Genomic DNA, 24,138 nt, shown 5'->3' with positions numbered 1-24,138 from the left:
AAAGATCCCACCACAGGAACTACTGGGCAATTGACCTGGACTCGTTTGCCACAAGGATTCAAGAACTCGCCCACCCTCTTCGATGAGGCTTTACATCAGGACTTGGCTTTCTACCGAGCTTCAAACCCACAGGTAACTTTGCTGCAATATGTTGATGACTTATTGATAGCCGCTCCCACCCGGGAGACCTGCCAAGAGGCCACTGAAGCCCTTTTGACTGAACTTGCCAAATTAGGGTATAGAGCATCTGCTAAGAAGGCACAGATCTGCCAACAACAAGTGATTTATTTGGGATATTCCCTGAGAAAAGGGAAAAGGTGGCTTACTAAAGCCCGGAAGCAGACTGTGACGCAGATTCCGGTCCCCACTACAGCACGCCAGGTTCGCGAGTTTCTGGGGACAGCGGGGTTTTGTAGATTGTGGATACCCGGATATGCTTCCTTGGCCGCCCCTCTGTACCCCCTTACCAAGGGGACAGCCCCGTTTATTTGGGGATCTGAGCAACAACAGGCCTTTGATGATATCAAGAAAGCCCTCCTCTCAGCACCCGCTCTAGCATTGCCAGACGTAATTAAGCCATTTGTCCTTTACGTGGACGAACGGAGCGGAGTAGCTCGAGGAGTGTTGACCCAACAATGGGGACATTGGAAGAGACCTGTCGCCTATCTGTCAAAAAAATTAGACCCCATGAGTAGTGGGTGGCCTGCCTGAATGAGAGTAGTAGCAGCTGTGGCCCTCCTAGTTAAAGATTCTGACAAACTAACACTGGGACAAAAACTCACTGTGGTTGCTACACATGCGTTGGAGAGCATAATCCGGCAACCACCCGAAAGATGGATGTCAAATGCCAGAATGACTCACTACCAGACCTTACTCCTGAATCATGATCGTGTGGAATTTGCCCCACCCGCCATCCTAAACCCAGCTACTCTGCTCCCCGATTTGGAAAAAGAAGTACTTCATACCTGCCAGGAAATCCTGGCTGAGGAGGCGGGGACCCGCCAGGACTTACAAGACCAGCCTTTAGAAGGACCAGGACTCCTGACTTGGTATACAGACGGGAGCAGTTACATTATGGATGGTAAGAGAATGGCGGGAGCTGCAGTAGTGGATGATAACCGAATCATGTGGGCCAGTGGACTTCCAACGGGCACTTCTGCACAGCGAGCGGAGCTCGTCGCTCTGACTCAGGCTCTAAAGATGGCAGAAGGTAAGAGACTTAACGTCTATACCGACAGCAGATACGCTTTTGCCACTGCTCACATACACGGGGCTATTTATAGACAGAGAGGGTTATTGACTTCTGCCGGGAGAGATGTTAAAAACAAACAAGAAATTTTAAATTTGTTAGAAGCCATCCATAGACCTAGAGAAGTGGCAATAATACATTGCCCTGGGCATCAAAAAAGTGACTCTCTAATAGCTCAAGGAAACAGCAGGGCAGACCAAGCTGCAAAACAAGCAGCCCAGGGAATGAATATCTTACCCCTCCAAGTGTACCCGGAGGCCACTTGTATTAAGAGCTTCCAGTATACACCCGAAGACCTTGCTTGTATAAACAAATTAGGGTTTAAAAATTCCTCACCCCACGAGATGTACAAGTCTGAAAAAGGGAGAGTTGTCCTGCCTAAGAGAGAGGCAGAAGAATACTTAAGGCAATTGCATCAATTGACACATTTGGGAGCAAAAAACCTAAAGACCTTGGTTCAAGACTCCCCTTATCATGTTATTGGATTAGGAAAACTGGCTGACAAGGTTGTAAGAAATTGTGTTCCCTGCCAATTAGTAAATGTGAGTAAAAATCCAGTAACATCCGGGAAAAGACTTCGAGGGGATCGCCCAGGAGCTTACTGGGAAGTTGACTTCACTGAGATCAAGCCTGTTAAGTATGGATATAAGTACCTTCTAGTTTACCTAGACACATTTTCAGGATGGACAGAGGCGTTCCCCACCAAAACTGAGACAGCTCAGACGGTGTCTAAAAAGATCCTTGAAGAAATATTTCCCAGGTTTGGAATTCCAAAGGTAATAGGCTCCGACAATGGCCCTGCCTTTGTTGCCCAGGTAAGTCAGGGATTGGCCAAGATTTTGGGGACGGATTGGAAATTGCATTGTGCATACAGGCCCCAGAGCTCAGGACAGGTAGAAAGGATGAATAGAACTCTAAAAGAGACCCTGACTAAATTATCCATAGAGACTGGTTTATATGATTGGTTGGTCCTCCTTCCCTTCGCCTTATTCCGAGTTAGAAACACCCCCAGCCGTTTTAGACTAACACTCTTTGAAATAATGTTTGGAGCCCCGGCTCCACTAAATGCAGCTCACCTCCACGTATCCCCTGAATCTGTGACTAATAAGTTTCTGCTTGAAAGGTTACGGGCTCTGGAAGTTGTGCAGAAAGAAGTGTGGGCCTCTATCCGAGAAGCCTATCGGCCAGAGGACATTTCAGTACCTCACCCGTTCCAAGTGGGAGACTCTGTCTACGTAAGGCGACATCGAACGGAAAATCTTGAGCCTCGGTGGAAAGGACCCTTCATCGTCCTTTTGACCACACCTACAGCTGTGAAAGTAGATGGCATCTCTTCCTGGATACATGCTTCACATCTGAAGAAAGCGCCTCAACCAGACCCGGACTGGCGAGTAATTCGAACTGATAACCCTCTTAAATTTCGCTTGTGTAAAAATGATTGTGTCACTAACAATTCTAATTCTAATGACCCAGTTACTTCCCACCTTCCAGAAACCTAACCCCCATGAACCCAGGTTACTCACATGGCAAATCATTACCCCAGCTTCCCAACAAGTAGTAGTCCAGTTAACAGGACAACACCCTAGGGGAACTTGGTGGCCTACCCTCACTGTAGATTTGTGCACTCTCTTCAAACAAGACCCATGGTATGAAGATAAAGTTGGGGTACCCGGATGTGGTACTCGAGATTATACAGTGCATTGGGGCTCTGGGACCATGAAAGAGCTCCAGAATACCTGCTTCTATGTATGCCCAGCCCCCTCAGTCAATAGTGCCAAGGCCTCACAGTGTGGTGGGAAGACAGATTTTTTCTGCAAAAATTGGGGTTGTGAACAAACAGGGACATGCCATTGGCTGACAGGAAGCGCAGGGAGATCTCCTCTAGGCCTCATAAAAATCCAGTGGAATACCGCTCGTGCCCAATGCACGACTAATCCCACCTGCAACCCTATTGACATCTCTTTCACAGATGCAGGAAAAAGGGCAACAAACTGGGAAAAAGGGCTTATGTGGGGACTAAGACTCTACCAGAGTGGCTATGATAATGGAGTCTTGTTTATGCTCAGGCTTAAGGTAGAGACTCTTCCGGCTGTCCCAGTAGGACCCAACGCTGTCTTGCGGGATCAACCGCGTCTCCCAGCCCCAGCCCCAAAACAGGCCCTAGCCCCACCTATGGACTCTGCCACCACTCCCTCCACCTCCACTCTTGGCCGAGTCACCTCCTTTCCTGGCACCGGACAACGCCTTCTCAACCTCCTTGAAGGGGCTTTTCAGGTCTTAAATACCACCAACCCTAACACTACTGAATCCTGTTGGTTGTGTTTCTCTTCTGGGCCGCCTTATTATGAAGGATTGGGATTATTAGGCAGTTTTAACAGGACAACCCATCACGAGATCTGTAGCTGGGGAAGCCACAAGAAGCTAACTCTGACTGAAGTAACTGGAAGAGGAAAATGTTTAGGTTCAGTCCCTCCCACCCATAAAGCTTTGTGTAGTGAAACCATAGCTGTGACCTCCTCAGGTGAAAATGAGTATCTAGTCCCTCCTCCCGAAGGGTGGTGGGCTTGTAACACTGGAGTGACCCCATGTGTCTCTACTTCTGCCTTCAACTCCTCCCGCGATTTCTGTATCATGGTTCAGCTGGTGCCCAGGTTGATGTATCATGATGACCTCTCATTCGTAGCTGAATTTGAACCTAGGCATAGATATAAGAAAGAGCTGGTCTCGCTGACCTTAGCTGTGTTGTTAGAGATAGGAGTCGCAGCCTGAGTAGGAACAGGGACAGCTGCTATTATCCAAGAAAACCAACATTATGAGGGACTAAGGACAGCTATTGATGAAGACCTAAAAACCATAGAGCAATCCATTACTAAACTTGAAGAATCTCTGACTTCCCTCTCTGAAGTAGTCTTGCAGAACAGACGAGGGCTGGATCTGCTGTTTCTAAAAGAAGGAGGATTGTGTGCAGCTTTAAAGGAAGAATGCTGCTTTTATGCAGACCATTCCGGAATAGTAAGAGATTCAATGTCAAAGCTTAGGGAGAGGCTAGACCAGAGAAAGAGAGAACAAGAAGCTGGCCAAGGGCTATTTGAATCTTGGTTCACTAGGTGCCCGTGGTTTACGACCTTGATATCCACTCTGGCTGGGCCCTTACTCATCCTTGTGTTGCTCCTCACTTTAGGACCCTGCATATTGAATCGGCTGATAACTTTTGTTAGAGAAAGAGTGAGTGCCGTTCATGTACTAATGTTGAAGCAACAATATTATTCACTCACCCAACAAGAAGATACAAACATTCCATGATTGGAATGCCCTTAAAGAGAAGTGGGGAAATGTAGAACCTGAAGAATCAAAAGTTAGCATAAGCACAGCCATCTTAAAGGCTCAAACACCATTTTCTAACCTAGAAGGAGAAAAATTACTAGAACTTTGAAAAACAAGTTAGTCAGCCAGTGTTAATTGTAGTGACCTTTAGTTAGCCAACCTCAATCAGTTAAGCTTAGATCTTGCTAGAACCACCCTAAACATTCCGAAAGTGATTTTATCTAATCAGACCCCCAGGATGAGGCGTCAGCCGAAAATTTATGTGTCTATGAAAAAAAACACTGTATTGTGACTGTAGAAAATACTGCCCCTTTGAAAATGTTATAAAAACTTCTGGCTTTGTGAGTTCGGGGTCCTTGCTGAGACCCGCTGCGTCGGGCTAATGCATGGACCCCAGCTAGCTGGCCTCTGAATAAATTCCTCTTGCTTGTTGCATCAAGAGACGCCTTCCGTGACTGATTTGGGGCGGCGTCCTCCTCTGGGAGAATCCAACAACTTCAGCCTCATCAAAGTTGGCTAATACCTGGATACTTTCTGGCTGTCACAGACTGCCTTGAATCTGTGCCTGTCTGCCCATATTCAATGTAAAACTTAATGATAGAATCTGCACCTGAATACCACCTTTTGAATAAGCCCACCTACCGTATCAAAGAGACCTAGATTTCATCTTACTTAGGCTACAAGCATTCACCAGAGGACACATCAGCAAGCCAGAAGCCCACTTTCCCCTGACCCCTCCCCTCAAAAAGCCCTTGCCATGAAAAGCCTCTTGACCTGTTAGACACCCTCTCTTTGTTCCCTTGTTCTCCTGGCCATGACAGAGGGGTCCCTCTCAGACTCAGCAATAAACCTGCTTGGACTGTTGAGTTTGCATCTCCTCTCTTCTTTCATATGGTGCAGAAACCCAGGAGCAGAAAGCCGAGAGCATGGGCTCTTTTGCAGCCTAGGAAGCAGCTCATTCAGGGCTAATGCCTAGATCCTGAGAGCTTCCTGCGTCTCACCCCATTTCTCTTCCCTCCCTCACCCAAAACCCCTTAGTGAACTCCAGTCCAGGGACCACCTTGGCAGACCTCAATCTACACATCCACCACTGGCTATTAATCCATTGCAATTCCCAGGAGGGTAAAATTTTGGCCTCTCATCAGCTTTCTCTTAGTGCCAAGAGAAAGTTGATCTGGATCCCCTTTCCTTTATCCTTTCTCTTCCTCTCTGTTCACCAGTTGAGAACACCATTAGGGGACCTCCTGCACTCTGACTGAGGGGACGCTTCCTTTCGGTGTGCAGGACAATCCGGCTCCAGGAGCCTCCCATTGGGAAACTGATCGCAGGGAGACATCTCAGTGGCGTGCTTCCCAAACCCCAGGCACCCTTTCTCATCCTCCCACAATGGGCAATTCTCCCTCAAAGACATTGGGAGACACCGCTCTCAGCTGTCTCCTATGTAATCTTTCGCAATTGGGATTAAAAGGAGACATTAAACCAAAAAATTTGGTCTTTTATTCTACTTTCATGTGACCTCAATATAAACTCAAAAGTGGGTTATGCTGGCCAGTTGAGGGCCTTTTGATGTCCAAATTCTCCAAGATCTTAATAACTTTCTCCAGAGCACTGGCAAATGGTCAGAGATCCCCTATATCCAAGCCTTCTTCACCCTCCACGAGCAACCCTCACTTTGTTCTTCCCTTTCCTCTCTTCAAATCCTTCTCACTGAACAAACCCCCCTACCCCTACCCTGACAACATCATGCCTATATCCCCCTCTTCCCTCCTATGTTTATGAGCTTGACCCAGCTGATGACCCTCCACCTTAACATCCTCTTCCTCCCCAACAGCCTCAGAAGAATCCAAATCCCTCCCCAGTGTCTGCTCCCGCCAAGCACCCCTCCCCTCTCTTCTTTCACTTCGCAATGAAGGTAGGAGAGGCAAAAGAAAAGGGGAAGAGAATTGCAGTACCACTAGATCCTGGGGTTGATAGCAATCTGGAGAAGCCAGTATAACAGTATTCCTTTTATCTTCATGGTAATGCCTCTGGCTAACATCACAATGCTTATTTAAAAGTTCTGTTACCTGAGACAGGTCCTTGGTATTACTGCAAGAAAGAATTCAAGAACAGAGACAGAAAAGCCATTGAGCATTAAGAGTTTGCAGAATGAAGTTCAGAAAAAAGATGAGTGCAGGCTAGAGAGTTGGGGTGCTGGCAGGTTCAGAGGAGGTGGCATCTGAACGAAAAATAAGGATACTTTTTTATATGAAGGGAGATGAATATTCACTAAGAAGGGTTAGGTTTCAAAGGAAACAGGTGGAGCTTTTTTGGAGTCCAGGCTGCTCCACCCTCTCAAAGTATGGAGGCATTTTTTACTACATCTGTTTCCCATTGGAACTGTCCTGGCACAGGGAGATGCGATTTTTGCCGTTTCTGAATTTTGGGTTGCAATTTGGGTTCATTTCGCCCTCATGTTGGAACTAGTCAGTTTGGGCCAGTCTGTTATTTATATTTTCACTCCACATCCCATGAGAACAGCTTACATGGAATTTGTAGAATATAAGCACCTTGCCAAATGTAAACACTGTCTGAAGTCCCCCTTCCCCTTCCCTGCTGGTTTCTATCTTCCTACTATAACAGTTTCACAATGTTAGAGTAGATAGAGTACTAACTGTGAGAAAGGAGTTCTGAGTCCTATTCCTACTGCTGCCACTAACTGTGTGAAGCCTTAGAAGAGCCTCCTCATTTCCCCCCCAACCACAATGAGGTGGCTGGGTAAGGAGACCTCTAAGGCACCTCTCAACTCTAGTGTTTTCTGGGGATGGGCCTGCAATTTTCATGAGCAATCAAAAATCATAATAATCAAAAAATATCCCAATAATGTGGCCCAAAACAAAATTTGCAAATATGCTGTCAGGACCTAAAGGGAGAGTGGTCTTTGAATTTTTTTTCTCCTTTGAGGTTTATTCTCTTACCTGTAGATCCTTTACCACTACACCCCCAAACTGTACTTGTTGAAATCCTGCCATCCGTTGATACCTAGCTCAAAGGTTAATTTCACAATTGCATTTTCCTTGATACTCTAAAGCAGGAAATAAGCTCTCCTTCTGAGTGACTGTTAACACCCTATCAGCCTCTTTCTTACAGCACCAATTACAGCTCTTCAACTTGCTTGAGTATGTCTTTTGTCTTTATTACACTGAGACCTGGGACTAGGTCTTATTCATTTTAGTGTCTCTCACACTTTCCTGTACCTACCATGTGGGATGTGTTCAATACATGACATATTAAAAATCTTCAAGCCAGTATTAGGAAGCTTCCTATCTCTCTCAAATGTGATAGCAAGTTAATGAAGGCACATGAGTATCTGTTGTATTCAGAAATATGAGCCAATTTTTAAATTATCAAAATTTTTAAAATGTTGCATTTTGCAACAATTTCAGACTTACAAAAAGTTGGAAGATTTGTATAAAGAATTCCCAAATACTTTCCATCAGATTCATCATACAGAACCATAGCACAACTATCAAAACTGGGATGTTAACAATGCTCCAATGGTAGTATCTATTCTACGACTTTATTTAAATTTCAGCCCTGGCCCCACTTTTTTTGCTTTTTGTGATGCAGCATCTAATTCAGTATCACATTTACAGCTGTCATGTCACCTTAGCCTTCTTTAAACTGGAACAGTGTCTTAGCCTTTCTTTGTCTTTCAGAGCCTTGACACCTTTAACAGTACTGGTAGTTATTTTTTAGAATGTTCTCCAATTTATGTTTGTGATCAGATGATGCATTTTGGTAGAAATACCATAGAAGTAATGTGTGCCTTTCAGTGTATTATATCAGGAATCATATGATGTCCATTTACCCCAATACTGGTGAAGGTATTCACTTTGACCATTTGGTTAATAATTTCTCCACTCTAAATTCATTATATTTTCTCTTGATAATTAATAATTATCTTGTGGGGGATACTCTGAGACTAATTTATTATTCTGGTGTTTACCAAATAGCAGTTTTGTATTTCAACATTTATTCTACATTTACTAGCTGAAATTCTACTAGTTAATGTTCACTTTCCTTCTATCAAATTTGTTTGCTTATTCAATAATTTCTTTATATAAGTTCTTATTTTATATATACAATGGGTTATAATGCAAGACTGCCATTCTTTATTTTGTTTGAGACAACTTTTAAATTTTCAATTCTGATTTTATCCTGATCTGTTTTCTAGCCTAGAAGTAGACATATGAAGCTCCCATTCTTAATTACAACTAGTCAAAGAACAGGAGGCCTATTTTCCCTAAACAGTATCAAATCATGAGAAGAATAGTACAATATCATATGCACCCAGTGAATATTTAAGACGTGGCTTTTGTTACTTAAGCAAGTAGCTCTGAAGCCTTGATAGAATGAAAGCCCAAACTTCTGTTTATTACAAGTAATTTTCCTTTGGGGCATATGTTCAGGCACTATTCCATTTGTCATGGTAGACTGTAGATATTGAGTACTCAATCAAGTTCTTTGCATGTGAAAATTGTCTAGAGAAACTGCTCACAGAACTAGGAGGTAAATAATGAGGGCATTGCCACAAGATGAGATTGATACACTGGCTTGTATTCCTGTGATAAATTCAGCCTTGCATGAAGGCTACTAAATGCATTCATCTCAGTGTAGATCCTGATTCAGTACTGATAACTAGGACAGAAGAGAAAACAGAACTTGGGCCAGGGTTATGGGTCTTTCTGTTGGTAGAAAGAGAGCTTGGAAATAGGAAGAATGGGGAGATAGCTATTTCCATGAGCCATTTCTCTTCCTGTGACTCCAAATGACAGGAACAACCCATGGCTGCCTTCAAAATGGAAAAGCAAGTAAAATAATTTATTACATGAAAAAAGAAGGAAAATATTTTTTCCTATATTTCTGGCTTACCTCAAAGCTACAGGCTATAGAGTCACTCTTCAGGTAAAGAAGGTTATTTACTCTAAGCATGATATGATAAAAAGTGTCTATTTGGAACCCGGTCCACAGAGTTCTACCAATTTAGGAACTAGAAAATGCTTGTGATATGGTAGATTCAGACTGGATTCAGGCTTTGTATGGCTTGAAGTGTATATAATACGGCATGTCCTATTTCATGAAAGTAATGAAGTTGACTTTTTCAAATTTTAAACAAGCATGTGACCATGTGAACATATCACTTGGGTGTCTCTCAAAGCTTTGGAAGGCACCTATCCAAGTGAGGAGCCCTGAAGCTTCAACTTGATTAGCTTCACAGTAAATCTAACTCTCGGTGGATCCAGCATGGATTACAAGAGCAACCTGATAGGAGGTTCCAATAACTTTCCTAGTCTGCTGCAAGCCTATAGGCTTGATTGTCATAGTTATAACCAGATCTAGAAGAGCTGCTATGAAGCTGTACTGTTCCTGTTGGGATTGCAGAAGCACTGGATGTCTTTTATAAAAGCTGATTACTCTGTGGAAGCTGCTCCCCTGTGGAAGCTCTTTCCCTGAAGCAAGTGATTTGGCGGATTTCCTGTGGCAAGGGAGGGATGGAGGAGAAAAAAGCAGATAAGACAGTGATGTGGATGGTTTGTAAGTTTATGGTATTAGCTAAGTGAAGACTTAACAAAAAGGGTTGCATTTAACAATTTTTGAAACTTAAACCTAAATCATTTTGTCTTCATAATCCTCAGCTTTTATTCTGAAATACCTGCCATAGAAAATCCATTATAGCTTTTAGAAAAAAGTGCCAGAAGTTAGGGTATAACACCTCTGTTAGGCAGAAAGAGAGAAATGAATGGGATGAAAAGGAGAAAGGACCCCCACAAAGATGACTCAGGGAGTTGATCAGATAGAGCCAGAAAGCCAGAAATGACTCAGAGAGTTAATCAGATGAAGCCACAGAGTCCAAGAGTGGCTCAGGAAATGTCCAGGGTCTCCACAGATAAGAAACATCAGAAGCACAGACACAGCTCATTTCACCAATCAGAACAAGCCTAGAGGGCTGACAGCTGTCAATTAAGGTCCTCGCTGCCCTGCGAAAACCACATAAAAGAAGTCTCAGAATGCGCATCTGGGCCTGTCTTATCTTAGGCAGGCCCATTCTGCTACTCTACGCAGAGTGTATTAAAACTTACTTTGCTTTCTTGACTTGGTTTCTTGTCTCACAATATCTGACTTGCCTGTGACCCTGAGCCGATTCCTTTCCCTCCTAACACCTCCATTAGTTTTAACTGATTGTTAGCATTTTGCAGTTACTCATGATCCTTAGAAAGTAATACAAGAGAAGAGTACTCTATTTCACTTCATTTCAAGGCTGCAAAAAGCTTTGGGAAAAAGAAGTGACTAGACTTTCAAAAACTTTCAGAAGGAGAATGGGTATTTCTTACAGAATCAGATTCTCCCAGTTGGGGTATGTGGGCTGATAAACCTGCTATACTAGATATTTGCATATACTTGAAAAACAAAAGGTGCAGTGTTCCACACTGGGAAACCTGGCATGAGATGTGTGACCAGACTATTTCCAAATACACTCAGGCTACCAAGGAACACATAGTTCATACCAGTGGTTCTCAAAGTGAGGAAGCACTTGGAACGCTTGTGTAAACTGTTGATGTATAGGCACCATTGCTGAGATTCTGGTATGGGAGATCTAGAGCAGGCCCAGGAATTTTCCTCTTTGCAAACATAGTGAGTGGTTCTTATACAAGTGGTCCTTAGACAATCGTATGAGAAACATTGACTTGAGTTATTGGCCACACTAGAATTGGTCTGTGGAAAATTTATTGCCATAGGTAGCATCTTTTCTATGGCTGCTGAACTTTTTCTTCTCAGTATACTTTACTGTAGTGAGGCAATATAAAACAGTGGTTTAATGCTGACACTGGGATGATAAAGAACTGTGTGACCATTGTTGCTGTGCCACCTTGAGCATGTTAACTCTCTGAGTCTTACTTTCTTCATCAGCAAATTGGTAAGAAAACATTATAATCTTGCATTACTAGGGGATGCTGTGAAGATTAAATGAGCTAATACATGTAATGCAATTAAATAGTGCCTTGCACAGGTAATTATGTGTTAGTCTGTTGGTTATTATTATTATAATTATTTAACATTAATCTTGTTGGTAGGCTGATTACCATGCACCTGAGTTGGGCAGAAAGGAAACCCCTCCTATTGTCTTCTTGTGACCCAGAAAGGAACTTAAAATTACCCCACCACATATAAAGCAGAGAATAAAATCCACAACACATGTAATATTTGTGGTGTGATTCACATAGTCACAATGGAGTCTTGACTCCTAATCTTGTTTCCCTATACTAATCCTATTGTAAAGTAAACCATTCCTTTTCTTTTGTTATCAATTGAACTTTAAAAAGTCATCTATGCAGTAAAATTAAAAGTCCAGAAATAGACTGAAACTACCTTATGTGTATAAAGATTGTGTATAATGAGAGCCAGACTTCTCACTGTCAGAGAAAGAAGTTACAAAGAGGAATGGTGGAGGGCTAGAATAAACCATACTGTGCTGGACTGGAATTGGAGATAAAAGTTGCAGACATCAGTATGAACTTGTGTTTTGTTTAATAGATATACAGAGGGACAGATACTGAAATAATTATGGATCTGTGTGTGTATATATGTGGAATAGCATACATACTTACAGCTCTTATCTCAGTCCATAAAGAAAGCCTGAAACCATGAACTCCAGCAGCAAAGAGTTTACCTAGGTTCCAGTTCTTGGTTTCTAATTACCATTGTTCAATAAAAGGAGCCAAGACCCTATGGAAAAATGCCTGATTCTAGGGCTGGGGAAGGGAATACAAAAGATAAGTCTGGAGCATTTTGTTGTCCCAGAAAGTAATGAAGTGTTCAAAAAAGGAAGAGGGCATGTCAAAGTGACAGATGGAGCCAACCTGAAGGAGATCCCAATGGCCAAAATTAAGCAGGTTGAGCAAGAAAGTAAATAATGGTAATGTTAAATTATAACCTAAAAAATAAAATAAATATCCCTCTGTCCATACTTATATAACTACATTATTGGATAAATAAATAAGTCAGAAAGAAACAAGTCTCTTTCTCAAAAAATTTCAATGAATACATGTAGAATGAATGAGGGAAACAGAAAATCACCACTAGGCAAACATCATAGTAATAATAATAATAATCACAGCAAGCAAGAATCATAAATCGATGTTAAAATCAGTGGACAAAAATATGATCAGAAACAGGACATTTGAGTAATCTCAAACTATCTCTTCCACAATTCTTGCATTAATTACAATGTGAGGGGTAATTACAGTATATAAATGTCAGTATATAAATACAATGTATAAATGTACAGCATGTAAATGTCAGGTACCACCTTAACCGAAAGATCAAAGTTAACATGACCCAGGATAAGACATACATATAATGAACTGAGGAGAATATGTCACCTCTCTGGTGTTCATACATAAATGCATGATCTCAATCCAAGCATGACCAGGTCAGGAAAAACAATGAAAGACTGAGGAACTTCCATAGACCATAGGAAACATAGAAACCATTATAATGAAATAGAATATGAGCTCCTGGATAAAATATATATATATTCCTATAAAAACTAGTGAAATTCAAATTAGGTCCATAGATTAGTTAATGATATTGTGTCAGTGTTAATTTCTTAGTTTCTCTAAACAAATGGCTTCTGTTAAATTGAAATCAGAAACATTTGCTTGGTTTCTTATGTGAGTATTTTCCATTCGAATATCAGAAATTAAACACATGTCTCACCTCACCAGGTGTAACCATTTTCCAAACACATTAATTCAACAGTGAATTATTTTGAAAAACTGCTGATTAAAAACTGTCAAGTAGGTCAAACTTAATCTAATAAACTGATCTGGTCCTAATAGTATTTTTCTTGGAGAGTGTAAGATAAATCAACAATTTTCATATCACTAAAAATTTATCACATAAAATGTACAACCACTAGGGTTTTGATCTTATGTTAAACAGCAACAGTAAATTACACATACACTAAAGTAATATTTCACAATTTAGAGAAATGTTTTACTGTGATAATACTTTTATTTATTTATTTATTTATTTATTTATGGTATTTTTATGGTAACATATTTGCTAAGGACTGAATTGTTTCTGTTACAGGGGAAGAAACTGGTTGACTATCTACTTAATTAAAGAGTAAAGAAGATTTAGAAAGCAAATTTCTAATCTTCAAATATCAGACATCTCTGGCTGTTATATTTCTGCTGCAGGATAGGTCTTATTTACCAGTGTGGCCCAGGAACTTTTTTTTCTTTATAGGTTTCTTTTTTTTAAATGTTGGCATCATTAATGTACAATTACATGAGCAACATTATGGTTACTAGACTCTCACCATTTTCAAGTCCCCAAAACATACCCCATTACAGTCACTGTCCATCAGCATAGTAAGATTCTATAGAATCACTACTTGTCTTCTCTGTGTTAAATGACCTTAGACATGTCCCACCACCCTACATTATGCATGCTAATCTTAATGCCCCTTTTTTCCCCTTATCCCCCCCTTTCCACCCATCCTCCCCAGTCCGTTTCCCTTTGGTAACTGTTAGTCAGTTCCTCAGTTCTGTGAGTCTGCTGCTGTTTTGTTCCTTCAGTTTTTGCTTTGTTCTTGTACTCCACAAATGAGTGAAATCATTTGATACTTGCCTTTCTCTGCCTGGCTTATTTCACTGAGCATAATACCCTCTAATTCTGTCCATGTTGTTGCAAATGGTAGGATTTGTTTTCTTCTTATGGCTGAATAATATTTAATTGTGTATATGTACTACATCTTCTTTATCCATTCATCTATGGATGGACACTTAGGTTGCTTCCATTTCTTGGCTATTGTAAATAGTGCTCTGATAAACATAGGAGTGCATATATCTTTTCCAAACTGGGCTCCTGCATTCTTAGGGTAAATTTCTAGAAGTGGAATTCCTGGGTCAAATGGTATTTTTATTTTTAGTTTTTGAGAAACCTCCATACAGCTTTCCACAATAGTTGAACTAATTTACATTCCCACTAGCATTGTAGGAGGGTTCCCCTTTCTCCACATCCTCATGGACATTTGTTGTTGTTTGTCTTTTGGATGGCAGCAATCCTAACTGGTGTGAGGTGATATTTCATTGTGGTTTTAATTTGCATTTCTCTGATGATTAGTGATGTGGAGCATCTTTTCATGTGCCTGTAGGCCATCTGAATTTCTTCTTTGGAGAAGTGTCTGTTCAGCTCCTCTGCTCATTTTTTAATTGACTTACTTGCTTTTTGTTTTTTGAGGTGCATGAGCTTACCTCTTGGATGATTTGGGTACACTACTGTGACCTTTATGGGCCATTCAGGTGTTACTCCAGGAATACACATGAGGCCAGCTTCCAGGCCTTTTCCGCAAGGTGCCATAAGGGCCAGCCATCACTGCTCCATCTGTCAAAATGTCCAGGGCCATGTCTATTCAACAGTATCTCCAGGATATAATGCAGGTAGGCTGGCAGCAGGATGTTGCTCTGCTGGCCATATCCTGACTTTAATAACTTCTCTTTTGTTTGTACATACAGTTGTATAGGAGAGGAAACAATATGTGTTAGCATATCCACAGAGCTCAAGGCTCCTTTTCAGGGCTTCTCATTCAAACACTGTATACTGTCCATGAATGAAATGACCAGCTCCATAGACTATTGGTGTCTGACCTCAGGCCAGATTTCAGTAAACCACTGTACCTCTCTATCATGCCTGCCCCAGTAGGGTTATATGGTACATGAAACTTCTACTTTATCCTAATTGCTGAACCCATTCTTGTAACACATGTCCAGGAAAGTGGGTGCCTTGATCACTCTCAATCACCTGAGACCAGTCATAGGCTGCAAAGAGACACTCTAGGACCCTCTTACTGGTTTGCTGATCTGCACAATGTGCAGGAAAAACAACCAATAGGCCAGTAGCTGTATCCAAACAAGTCATAGCATACTGATATCATTCTGATGTGGGCAGAGGCCCAATATAGACTATTTGCCACCTAACAAAGTGTATTGGCACCTTTTCTATTGTCCCTTGTTGCTGTGGGACTTGGTATAAGTTCCTCTTAGAGTACACAAGGCACTGCCTCTGGGCTCTGCTGACTTCTTCAAAGGTCAATGGCAAGCCCCACTGGTGGGCTCCAGCTCACATATTCTTTTGCTCCACGTGCAACAAATGCTGATGTAGCCATTGGGCACATCAAAGGCAGGCTTTTCTTTTACCTAGAGCACCAGGGCCATTGTGTCTGCTTCATCATTCCCTTGGAATGCCAAAGACAAATGGCCAGTCACATGATATATGGTAACAGTCTTAGTCTGACCAGAGTCACATAGGTCTTGCCATAACTCTTGCCACCAAAGGGACTGGTGACAAACTATCCAGGTGCCATGGTACCATATCAGTCTCCACAGGGTCTGATAGAGGGCCCAGCTATCAGTGCAGACAACTACAGGGGAGGTCTCCTGGGTGATCGATCACAAGCCATACTGCCTATAACTCAGCCCATTGGCTGCTCTTCCCATCTCCATCCTCCATCTATAATATCTCAGACTTAGGATTGAAAGCCACAGCCCTCCACATGGGTGGTTGCCCACAACTGGAGCCATCTGTATACCAAGCATATTCAGGTATAGGGGATTTTCCATCTTGATAAGAGCTCTCAGCTATCAATGGCTCAAAAGCAAGTTCTTCCTGCTTTCCAATGGTATACATCACTAGCCCTAGTAAGCATTGCAGTTCTCCATGTAAGGGACTATAGAGAAGATATGCTGTTGTAAATATGCACCCCATCTGGCCCATGTAGGTGTTTGTGCCACACCACTCCATGGCCTTTGAGTCCAGTCTCACACCCACCCTGCAATAGGACAGGTGGTTATTACATTGGTCAGAGCTGTTCCAGTAATGGGCTCCATAGCCAGCAGGGTATGGTACATAGCAGCCAGTTGCTTCTGTACCAAGGTGTACAGAACCTCTGTTCTTTTCCATAGTAATGACCAGAATCTAATGGGTTGGCATGTCTGTTCAAGCCACTACCAAAGACCCCATTCCAAACCATCCTTGGTTTCATGAAATCTAGCTCATAAGGCCTTGATGAGTCAATTACACTCAAGGCCTGTAGTGTCTTGACTTCTTGCTTAACATCAGTAAAAGCAGTTGCACATGTCTTATCACAGTCCCACCTGAAGCCCTTTCATACCAACTTGTATAAGGGCTTCAGAATTTGTGTCAAGTTTGGGGTAAACACTCTTCAGTGCCCCCAAAAGACTCAAAAACTCTTATAAGACTGCCACAGTAGTAGGGGTAAAGAAATCCTAGACCTTGTCTATGACTGCTTGAGGAATAACTTTAGATTTATCTGATCAGACAAGTCCCAAGAACTTTACAGACAAACCAGGTTCTTGAACCTTGGTGCTGTTCATAGCCCATCCTTTCTCCTATAAATGATTCAGCAGTCTAGGAGCTACCCCTTCTAAATCTGCAAGGGAATTAGACATGAGCATAATATCATCAGTGTAGTGATACAGCCACACCATTTGCACTTTCTTCCATTTGGCCAAGTCCTGTGCTACAAGTCTGTGATAAATGGTGGGGCTATGGAGGTATCTCTGTGGAAGGACATTAAGTGTCATGTTTCAGCCTTCCTACATGAAGCCAAACTGTTCCTCACTTTCCTGTACTATGTTAATAGAGAAGAAAGCATTAGCAAGGTCCACAACATAATGGTAAATTCCCAATTCATGGGTTAGTATGTCCATAAGGGCTGCTCTAGAGAGGAGAACAGCATGCAAAGGTTGTGTGATATTATTCAGTTCCCTATAGTTGATAGTCATACACCAGAAGCTGAATGGCTTTTTCACTGGCCACACTGGAGAATTAAAAGGACTATGAGTGGGCTTTATGATGCACCTTCTCCAACTCCTGTAGAGTTTCTCCAATTTCCTTGTGACCCCCAGGCAATTTATACTGCTTAGTATTTGTCACTCGCCTAGGTACAGGCAGAGGTACAGGTGGGTGCCTAGCATGTCCCCTCAAAATGGCCCTTACCACATGTACCCTCAGTCTGAATCACCTGCAGTGGTCTGTAACCATAGGCCCTGTAGGATATTTACCCCCAAAATATATTTAGGGATGGGAGAAATGCACACTGTATATGCCATTGGGAGTAAATGCCCTATCCCCAGTGGGATTTGGGCTTTCTTCACTCTAATTGACTTACCCACTTAGCCATCAATCACAGCAGGGATCCCGGAAAAATGCTCAGGGTTGCCATAAATCAAAGAACATTCACCTCCAGTGTCCACCAGCAGTAGAACACATTGTACATTCACAGGGACCAATGAATTACTAATTTTACATGTGGCCTCTGGTTCCCACCATGTCCCCCAAGGTGGGAGCTTTGACCTTTCCTTCAGTCAAGCCATGATGCCCCAACATCATCCTGTGGGGGAGAGGGCCCAGGTGGATCCTGAGTACTGTTGCCAAGGAAGTCTTGCAGGGGCCCAGGCCAGACCTGGGGCTTTGACTCTGACTTCCATGTCCTGGACTTCAGTGGTTGGAACTGCTGCTCTGGCTTTAATTGGTGCCACGGTTATAACAAGATTCTGTTAGGCTGCCCATCAAGTTTGTCTTTCATTAACCCAGCTTTTATCAAATCAACCCACATCTGGGTCCTTGAGACCTTCACGGGGTGTTTTGCACCTCTTCTTTCAGTCTTAGCCCATATTTCCCTCCGGGCTCTTATTGTTTGACCTTCCCTCAGATCTGCTAAAGTACAAGTAGCCTTACCTATGGGTTGCCCTATGTGGGGGCAAGAATAGTCACTAGGCCCAAAGAGAGATGGAGGAGCTGTATGGAGCACCAGATTTCTTATTCCTACAGTGAACACCTCCTTTTCGGGACCTGGAGATTCATATTATAGATTATATTTTTTCATGCCCAGCTCCCATAACACCTGCTGGAGCTCTGCATAGGTTTTCCAGCTAGTGGGTAAGTATAGTAAATCACCTTGATAAGGGCAAACAGCCCTGATGGCTGTTGTCAGCTAATACAGAAGCACCCCATTCCCTGATGTGTGATGGGCACTTTGTAACCACTGCTGGAGAGAAGGGTGAATCTTCAGGAAAGCCAGTCTACTCATTTCAGAGCCCAACATAACAATGTTTCTGATTCCCATATCCCAGAGACACAAAAGCCATGTAAGCAGAGATTCCGATGGCTTCTGCCGATACTGAATGCTCACGTCCACCAGCTTATCCTGAGTATAGGGGTGGGACACAGAGTGCTCCACAACCTGGGGAGGGGACAGCTCTTCCCCCTCAGGAGCCTGTGGTTGTTGTGCTTTTACTCTTTTAATTACAACTGGGTGGGCCTTTAATATGGAAGAGGCTGGTTCCTCTGGTGGTGGCCTTGGCAACTCATCAGCGAGGGACCACTCCCTCATCCTCTCCCAAAACCTCCTCCACCATCTCTGGAGCTGAAGGCACCACTCTTACCTCCCCCTTCCCCATGACCTTCTGCAACATGGACTCTCTTGCTGCCTCTACCTTTGCTGCTGCTAAGGAATTTCCAGGACCATGACCCATCCTTTCAATAACTGTCTCTCTCCCTTAAGGGCATACCATAGGTCATCACCCAGCTCCTCTCAGTGATGCTGAAGTGTATTGAAGTCTCTCTCTCTTCTCAATAACCCTTTCTCTCCTCAATAACCCTCTCTCTCTCCTCGATAACACTTTTCCTCTATCTCGATGAAAAGAGTTCTTACAAAGCCAGCTACTACACAGCCATTCAGGGTCTCTAAGCAGTCTTCTATCTCACAGAGGACTAATTCTGCAGCTTCTGGACTAATTCAAGGTGCCAGAAGGGCCAGCCATTACTGGTCCATGTGTTAAAATGTCCAGGGCCATGTCCATTCAGCAGTGTCTCCAGGATATAATGCAGTTGTAATTTTCCCTATGTTAGTGAGTGAATAATGAATTTGGAGGTGAAGTCAGAGTCAACTTCTCTATGTTGGAACTAGCTAGTTTTGGCAAGTCTGTTATCTGTACTCTCACACCACGTCCTGTGAGAACAGCTCACATGGAATTTGTAGAATCTAAATGTAACTCTGGGAGGGAAAATATGTTCCCAGCCTGGGGCAAATAACCTTTGAAGCTGAAATTAGTCAAAGTGAGAAATAAAGTGGTAGAAGCCCATTTATTACTTATAAGCAGTCATCTACTCCTGCTTGCTTGTGTCTCTTGCAACACAGCTCCCTATGCCCCAGCAAGCCTCTCTGGTCTAGGCACAAGCTTGCTCTCCATCCCCTTTGTAATCACCTATTGATATGGACATGGACTACTTCTCTCCACCCCTTGGATACACCTACTCATATGGAGAATCACTAAGGCCAGGTGAGAGATTATGGAAATTTTGCAATTTTACTCACAATAAGAAACCATCTTGCCAAATGTAAACAGAAGCAAAAGTCCCCCTCTCCCTTTCCTGCTCATGTCTGGCTATCTACCCACTATAACAGTATATCCATTTCAGTGGCCTAGTTTATTGTTTTTCTGGCCTAACTCGGGACAGCAAAAGGCTTCGTTAAACAAATCCATCTGATAAGTCTGTTATTTACAGCAGGAACTGTAGTTTTCAAATCTCATGGGAAGTCATATCTTGCTATAATAACTAAAGCAATGAGAAAGAGGCAGAAAGACTTGGGATGACTAGGGAAATAACAACATGAGGCCAGTGACTCACACATAAAAACACAGAGGGGAGGATGTGAATATCAGTGATAAATTTTCTTCTGATCAGAGCTCCATTTCAATGAAAGCCATTTGAAAACAAATGAAACACTTGAATGTGAGCCACCTTTGATCTCAATACACAAACACTTCTCAAAAATGTCTGATGCTCTCCTTTAGAGTAGGTGGAAGAAAGAACCTTTCCATTTTGGTACTTTGAGTTAAATATTTGGCTGACCTCTGGCAAAAGTATCAGGTGAGGAAATGCAAAACTCAGAGCTCTTCCACTTCTGTATGCAAACCATACTGACTCCAGGTAAAGCCTATCAGTAGGCAGATGCCTGAATGATATCATTTGAAAGATGCTGGGAAGGTCCATCCTCTTTAATGAGAATCATTAATGTGGGGAAAGAAGGAATTCAGCTCGGTGTTGCAGTGAAATCAGAGTGAGATGTGAAACTAAGGACAAGAAAGTAAACTTTAAAGTACTCTGCATAGAATAACAGAGCGGGCCTGCCTAAAGTTAGACTGGCACAGCTGCTCATTGTGAGGCTTCCTTTATGTGGTTTTGGCAGGGCAGAGAAGTCTTTGATTGACAGCTCTTAGCCTTCTAGGCTTGTTCTGATTTGGGGAATAAGGGCATGGATTGTGCTGTGCCTGGGCTTCTGATATTTCTTACCTGGGGAGACCCTGGACATTTCCTTTGTCACTCTTGGACCCTGTGGCTTCATCTGATTAACTCTCTGACTCATTTCTGGCCCTCTGGTTTTATCTGATTAACTCCCTAAGTCATTTTGGGGGGTCTTCTCTCTTTTTAAGGCCACTTTTTTCTATCTTTCTGCCTAACAATTAATACATCTAAAAATGAAAAAAATTAATTTTAATGCTCTACCTAGGAATCAGATATTTCATGCAAAAGAAATAGAGGGATGTCTTAAAGAACATGTGAATCTAAGAGGGAATCTCATTCCAAATAAGAGTCCCTACCCAAGTAACTGGCTTGAGGCCCAAGTAACTCCCAAGTAAAGCTTTCTCTGTACTCAACGCCCTGCTGGTTAGGCTTCTATGCAGCACCAATCTCTGCCTGAGAATTAGACAAGCTGGAGACTAGAACTCCTTACTATTACTCCTATTCCTGCTTAGATTTTTCAGAAAATTCCAGTAGTATATATTCTGATTCATTTTTAGATAGTACCAAGTTAAATTAGATTAAGAAAAGATCCTTTAAGAAGAGCATTTGTTAAATAATGCATGTTTGTACTCCTGGGAAGGACAACATAGTAAGCCACTTACAATTTAGGAGTACTGATTTTCTAAATGCTCAGAGGGGAGATGGTATTAAAAGCAGAAATAATTGGCTTGGGGAAGTGGTATATGTGGCACTTACTTTAGGCAAACCACAGTTTATCCTAGGACTGGATTTGCTCTCCACCCCTCTACCCTTCTTAATTCCCTCCCTTTGTTTTACTAACCCCTGACTCCCCACCTCATGGAGATTTCCAACATACTTCCTATGGATTTGTATCTGGGTTTCCCTCCACAGTTCTCAAGCCTTGTAGGCTTCTTAGACTCTCATAAAATATCCCAGTTTCTGACAATAAAGTCCTTCATAAATAGTGGGTTCTATTCTGATCATTCTGACTAAAGTGATAATGGATTAAGTGCACTCCCTCTTGGATAGAGGATTTGTATGCTAATGAATGACTTGAGGGACTTTATTGAAATCTAGGACTCTACAGCATGGAGTCCAGGCCATACTTTATACCCATGGGGGAAAGTAGATATTATTGACAACCCACCCTTGGTAGTTTACTTTAACAACCACAAGAAAAGCAGTAAATAGGGTGGAAGAGATGGTGAGCAGGTGAAGGTGATGATGCTAATAAGAGCTACCATCTATAGTAAGTTGCTATATATTATGTACTTTTATATGCAAACCCATAAAGTAAATACTATTACAATGTATTGTGGGTAAAATTGCAATGTTTCCAGAATCTCTCATCTTGCCTTAGTGTATCTCCAAATCAATAGGTGTTTTCAAGGGGTGGAGAGAAGTAGTCTGCCTCCATTTCTATAGGTAAGTACAAGGAGGGTGAGGAGTGAGGGCACACCTGGACTGGAGATATTTATTGGGGTCCTTTTGCAGCTGGGTCATGAGAGACACAGTTTTGCAGAAATAGACTACACCTTGTAAGCAATAAATGGCTTCTCCCATTTTATTTCTCCTGTTGACTGATTTCAGCTTCAAAGGTTATTTGCCCCAAGCTGGGAACATTTTTTCCCTTCAGAGTTTCACTACCTTTTATAAATGAGGAAACTGAAGCATGGAGACATTAAGTTGTGTGGTCATAATTTAAACCAACCCAATCTGGCTACAGAATACATGCTCTTAAGCACTATGCTAAACTGTTTCTTAACATGTGAATTGGGATTATATATTTATTCTCCACAATAGCTCCAGAGGCAAATGTTTTAACCTCCATTTTAAGATCAGAAAAAAAAGTTTTGAGAACTTTAGTAAATAATTTGAGGTCACATAGCTAGGAAGTGGTGTTTTCGGTATTTGAACCCATGTCTGCATGTGGGTAAAATTGCAATATTTCCAGAATCTCCCACCTGGCTTTAGTGCATCTCCATACAATAGGTGTTTCCAAGAGGAGGAGGGAAGTAGTTCATCTCCATATCAGTAGGTAATTAAAAGGGCAAACGAGTGCCTATTTGGACCAGAGAGGTTGAGTGAGGGTCTCTTCTTCTGCAGCTGGGTCAAGCAAGACACGGGAACACTGCTTTTAAGAACAAAATGGGTTTCTCCCATTTTATCTCTCCCTTTGACTGATTTCGGTTTCAAAGGTATTTTGCCCCAAGATTTTCCCCCCAGGGTTATATCTGGAAGTCGTTGGCAGGACTTCTGAACCAGAAATCTGTCTATGTGGGTGCAACCCTTGGGTAGGCTGCCTCTATAGATGGTGGGGAGTTGCCCAGAATACCCATCCCATGGATGATGGAGAGGCCCCAGTGGCTGCAGCAGTTGAGGGTGCAGCTTCACTCAGGAGCCCTATATAGGTGGGGCTTACAATTGGGGAGCCCCTAATGGGGAATTGGTATAGGGTAAAGCACCTCCTAGAGGGCAGGACATTCCCTAGAATTGGGAAGGTGTGGGAACACCAGAAGCTGTGGAATTAGCCCTCTGTGAGATAGAAGACTGCTTAGAGGCCACTGCTTGGAGTGGCCATGTAGCAGCTGGCATTGTAGGATCTCTTTTCCTTAAGATAGTGGAAACTGTTAACAAGGAGAGAGACAGACTTCAGCATCACTTGGAGGAGCTGCGTGATGACCTACTGGATGCCCTTAAGAAAAAGAGAGTTACTGAGAAGATGGGTCGTGCTCCTAGAATATACGTCAGCAGCAGTGAGTAAGAAGGCAGCATTGCAGGAGATCATGGGAGAGGGGGAAGAAATAGTGGTGCCTTCAGCCCCAGAGATGGTAGAAGAGATTTTGGGAGAGGATGAGGGGGTGTAGGCAAGGGTTGATCTGTTGCCAAGGCCACTGCCTGAGGCACCAGTGTTTCCTGTATTATTAAAGCCCTGCCCAGTTGTAATTAAGAAAATAAAAATGCAACAGCCAGTGGGCTCCTGACGGGGAGGAGACCTTCACAAGGCCTGTTGCACCTCCTCTTTCATTTGTAGCCCATTCTCCCTTCCAGGTTCTTATTGCTTCAACCTCCAGATCTGCTAAAATACAAGTAGCCTCATTTATGGGTTGCCCTATGTGGGTTGTGCCCAGGTTGTGCCCAGGTTGTGAAGCACTCCATGCTAT

General features: G+C 42.6%; 1 protein-coding gene across 1 annotated transcript; it reads left to right on the top strand.

Moving 5' to 3' along the window:
• On the top strand, window positions 1-23,738 carry LOC130681789 (uncharacterized). Its single transcript, XM_057495362.1, has 4 exons — window positions 1-132; window positions 2,373-2,725; window positions 17,985-18,184; window positions 23,592-23,738. Exons 1-4 carry the CDS (start codon window positions 83-85, stop codon window positions 23,736-23,738), a joined length of 750 nt encoding a protein of 249 aa, XP_057351345.1. The 5' UTR covers window positions 1-82.
• The last annotated feature ends 400 nt before the right edge of the window (window positions 23,739-24,138 follow it).

Source organism: Manis pentadactyla, chromosome X, assembly GCF_030020395.1.
Source record: "Manis pentadactyla isolate mManPen7 chromosome X, mManPen7.hap1, whole genome shotgun sequence".
NCBI lineage: Eukaryota > Metazoa > Chordata > Mammalia > Pholidota > Manidae > Manis > Manis pentadactyla.
This window is presented reverse-complemented; position numbering and strand designations above follow the sequence as displayed.

What these genes read in the sequence shown, in the direction of transcription:
- LOC130681789 (XM_057495362.1), top strand. Translation starts at nt 83, where the DNA reads ATGAGGCTTTACATCAGGACTTGGCTTTCTACCGAGCTTCAAACCCAC. An exon ending in ACCGAGCTTCAAACCCACAG is followed by an intron (nt 133 to 2,372) that starts GTAACTTTGCTG and finishes TCTGCTTGAAAG; the next exon opens with GTTACGGGCTCTGGAAGTTG. An exon ending in TGGCTTTAATTGGTGCCACG is followed by an intron (nt 18,185 to 23,591) that starts GTTATAACAAGA and finishes CTTTTCCTTAAG; the next exon opens with ATAGTGGAAACTGTTAACAA.